We start from the raw sequence: 4367 nt of genomic DNA on the forward strand, positions 1-4367 counted from the left end.
TAAAGAAACAATACATAGAATGATTGATAGAAAGACAGGACACTAAGAAAGAAATATAGAAAGAAAGGAAAGGATGCAAGGAATGATAGAAAGAAATGAAGAAAGAGAAATAGGAATGCTAAAAAAGAAATAAAGAAAGGAACACAGAAAGAAAAGATGTAAGGAATGATAGAAAGAAAGCATGAGAGAGAAAAAGGATGCTTAAAAAGAAATAAATGAAAGAAAGGAGGAAAGAAAAGGAGAAAAAAGGGTACTAAAAAAGGAAGAAATAAAGAGGGAGCAGGTATTCATTATCAAGGCCCCAGCCTCTGTCCTATCAGCTCCTCAGCAGCTTCCTCTTGCCACTTCTAACAGACTCTTCATGTCTCTCACTGCAGCTCCAGCCACTGCAGAGTCAGGGGAGGATTTCAACCAACTTCCTAACTGCAGTATGTACTTACAGTAGTTCAGTCACAGCCTGCGACACCAAAACTGTTCTTCTTTGGACACTTAATACAATACCCATCTAACTGGGCCTGTTAACGGCTTAGATCATTTTATTAAGTTACGCTGAGTAAGTGTAATGCGTAATACTTCAGTTGACCTTGCAGGATATTTAAAGCATAGGTTTTTCTAGTCCGTCTTAAATCAATGGTCAGGTGCCCACATGAACGTTGTAACAGGTTCTGGTTGCTGTAATCATTCCTCATGAAGAGACCCCTTCCTGATGTGCTTCCAGTGTAAGTGATTAGGGACAAAATCCATAGTTCTTTTTTTATAGTATGGTAACCTAAAAAGGGTTTGGTGCTAAACAGTAAAGGGGGAGTATCTTCCAAATTCACTGTCTTTTTAGTTCATAATTCCCTCTTGATGGCCAGCACTAACAGGAAGAATGATAAGAAAACCCCATTTCAATTTCCATATGACTGTTGTTTTACGAAAAAAAAAAAAAAAAACTGTAGACCTATCCTTTAACTTTAGGGCCACAGCAACCAGGCTGAAAGTAAGTACAGTAGCCACAAATTCCATATTTATGTACAAAATCTTTATATTCTGTATACGTTCAGTGTATTGACAAATATATATCTGTCCAGTTTTGCTTTGCTTTACCCCTGAGTGGGTATACAGTACTTCATTGTGTGCATATAATAAATATTTTCAAAGAGAAATGTAAGAAATAGTTGATCATTAATAACAGCACATACTACCATTGGTAAGTTTGATTGATGAAATTATACATGTACAATCCTACTGACAATTTCTGACTATCTATTGATGTTGCAAGTTCTGATACTAGATGATAAGAATGTCCAGTTGATTAAAGCAGCAGTGATGAAAACAGATCCATCCAAAATAAATGCAGTGTCCATAACCGTTACAGGTGGCCAGCCAGCTCAGGTAACAGGCTATAGTGTCTCTCTCTGCCTAACCTCCTTTTGCTCTAGTCTGTTGTTTTTGCCAGGCCCAGCGTTTTCCTCTGGATGTTCTGGCTGAAAGGCATCATGAAGTCATCAAAGTCCAACTCGAGGGATAAGAGCTCCTTTCGTCTTTCTATTTTTGACATCAGCTGGCTGGTGGTGGGTGGCTTCCCCCAAACCTGAGACAGAAAGACAAGTCACAAAGAGATACCGACAGAGACTGCAAAAAACAAGTAATTAGTCAGTCAGTAGTCAGTAAGTTGGGTACAGCACTGAACCAATGTGCTCTAGTGGGAACACTGTAGAAGTGTGCTCGAGTTACCATATACATCTGCTTTTCTTACAGATGTTTGGTGAGGAGGCAGACTGCTCAGATTGATTGTAAAACGTACATGAATTGATCCTCCACTAAGACAATAAAAGCACCTTTTTCAAGTGTTTCTGGACTGGAATGATGTTTACCCTATCATGTTAATGTATTCATCTTTTGTAACAATAAGAAGCAGAAATAAAATGACATAAATGTAAATAATAATGCATTTGTAAACATTTGGTTAGACTTTTTGCATAATGCGACCATATACAGCAACATCTACAACTAATTTTTAAAGTTGAAAAGCTCAAAATGCATCAAAATTGGGGAGGAGCAAAGGGAGTTTACTGGATATTCAAGCAAGTTAGGACAGGAAGGAATAACCTTTGTTAAGCAAGCAGATGCTACAGTGTGTTGAGGCAACCCTACCGTTTTTGGCACAAAGGTGATATCCACTGTGTTGGTTTTCCCCGTAGTGATCCTGGTGTTTTGCAGGATCACGCTCTTGGAATCCTTCTGTGGTGAAGTCCTTCCTGTTGTTGCACTCGATCTCCCTGCCCCTTCGGCAGAAATGACCTGCAGGGGACACCAACCTTATTTAGATTTGCCTTGTTCTATCCAAGCAGTTGCTACAAATCAAAGGTCTAAGTGACAGATTCAGGTCAGTCAGAGAGAGAGAGAGAGAGAGAGAGAGAGAGGTTAGTGAACAGACTTTCAAGACAGCAGACATGAAGAAATAAATATAATAAATAAACAAATATTTAGGTCACAAAATGGAAGTGTAAGGGAGGTCCAAGCTGAAATTGCTGTTGTTAAGGCCATGAGAAGCACCAACTAAATGGTAACTGCTTGGGGGGCAATGATACAGATACTCACTGAACATTAAGCTTTTTTTCCAAAAACTGCAGTTATATGGCAAAAGCTATTCCTTTTCTTGCCTGTAGATAGTGCACATCCAGATGTTTACATTCGCTTTTCTAACCTGCTGCTGCTGTGACTCTCTTGCCTGTCGGTGGTGCAGGTTGGGCTGGCACTAAAGGTCCTGTGCCTCTGCAGATGGGTAATATTATCTGGGCATGTTTCAGACTGACACTGTGTCCTTTCAGCCATGTACTTAAAAAACAATTAAGTTACATAACAATAATGACCATATTTTCTCATTTACAGGATCAACACAGAACATTTATGATCGTAGGTGTGATACCCAGAGCATCTGACTGATTATCACAGGATCACAGGCTCAAAGCAGTACGTGAGCATTACATTGGAATGACAAGCATGTACTTTGACTTGAGGGTGCATGCATTATTTACGCTCAGTGGTTGACTTGCTTATAACTTACAGTGGATGGAAGTTTAATAGTTTCACACATTCTGCCACTCTGTCAAAAATGATCATATTCATTTGTCATTTATTGCAGACCAATTTGGCAAGAGCAGAAACAGGAAGTGGGCTATATTGCCCCTGTACCTTCCTCAGTAATTTATTCTGTTTGATGGACTTTTTCTTGCCCCCCAGAATTGCTGCTTTCAGCTTTATTGAACTATGAATTTTCCTGATGAATTTGTGCTACAGCACCACCTGCTACTTTCAGAGGCCAGATTTTAGCCTGATATTAGGAAATGCATACTGAGGCTCCAATGTGTACTAGTTGTAACATAACACATCTGGTCTAATTTGCTTACAAGTTACTGCCTTACAGCAATCAGATCTCTTTACAGGCTTAGGTTTCTAAGCTGGAGGGAAGGACACAACTGAAACCCAGGGTGGAATATTACCTCCACTCCTATGTTGGTAAAGTTTTACTCATAAATTTCAAAGAAAAGAGTTTTAAAGTTTGAAGCCACAAGATTTTAATATGTTTATTGCAGGCTGGTAAAAAGATTTTAATGGAGTTACTTGGGTACCTTTCCTTTAGCAGGTTTGGGCTTTTGAGTTTTGCCCCCCTTTCCCTTTGCATTTTCCTTTGGTTTAGGCAGAGAATCCATCTTGTCTTTGACCAAGTCAATTATTCTGGAGTCTGCAAAAGCTCTGGCGATGTCGAGGCAGTTTTGTTCTGAAGGACAAAAAAATATGGTCAGTCCAATAATAGGTGTAACCAAAATAACTCATGTGTAACAAATATAACAAAAATGCCTGAAGTTTGAATACTTTCTATGAATTCCTGTTGTGCACTCAAACCAAATCTAATGGCTCATATTTCCTATTTTTTCGTCTTCCTCAAAAATAAATTCAGTTATAGCTCCATGTGTTTGTATTAATCCGTTATATAAGTATACAATAAAACCTATTCTAAATTTAGGTTCAACATTAGTATTTTTCAAATTAACTTTGATACATTTCAGATGTGCAATCAAACCTTTCTTGTTCTCTGCATTGACATTAGCACCCGCCTTGATGAGGAAGTCCACACAGGAGGGTCGAGAGCTCTCAATGGCCCTCATGAGGGGCGTGCCTCCGCTGAGGGCTTGGGCATCTATAATGGCTCCGGCCTCCACCAGAAGTTCAATAAGTTCAACTTGGCCAGCGTGAGCCGCATGGTGCAGTGGCGTCCAGAAGAACTGGTCACACACATTCACATCCGCCCTGCCAAGAACAAGTATTATCACGGTTGTGTTTAAAGGGTTCCTGAACAGGACACTGAACTTGTTCCACAT

General features: G+C 39.5%; 1 protein-coding gene across 1 annotated transcript; it reads right to left on the minus strand.

The window, feature by feature from the left end:
* Positions 1–1060: 1060 nt before the first annotated feature.
* Positions 1061–4367, minus strand: LOC118340939 (ankyrin repeat and EF-hand domain-containing protein 1-like). Its single transcript, XM_035679104.1, has 4 exons — positions 4070–4367; positions 3618–3766; positions 2140–2286; positions 1061–1576 (listed from the first exon to the last, which is right to left on the minus strand). Exons 1-4 carry the CDS (start codon positions 4365–4367, stop codon positions 1421–1423), a joined length of 750 nt encoding a protein of 249 aa, XP_035534997.1. The 3' UTR covers positions 1061–1420.

Source organism: Morone saxatilis, unplaced genomic scaffold, assembly GCF_004916995.1.
Source record: "Morone saxatilis isolate NCDOM2014 unplaced genomic scaffold, NCSU_SB_2.0 Contig7, whole genome shotgun sequence".
Taxonomy (NCBI): domain Eukaryota; kingdom Metazoa; phylum Chordata; class Actinopteri; family Moronidae; genus Morone; species Morone saxatilis.

Bases quoted from the DNA above. Each gene is read 5' to 3' on its own strand.
- LOC118340939 (XM_035679104.1), bottom strand. From the start codon at position 4,367: ATGTGGAACAAGTTCAGTGTCCTGTTCAGGAACCCTTTAAACACAACC. The intron at 3,767-4,069 runs GTTTGATTGCAC...TTTGTCCTTCAG, and splicing joins CAATGCAGAGAACAAGAAAG to AACAAAACTGCCTCGACATC. The intron at 2,287-3,617 runs GTACCCAAGTAA...TGTCCCCTGCAG, and splicing joins CCAAACCTGCTAAAGGAAAG to GTCATTTCTGCCGAAGGGGC.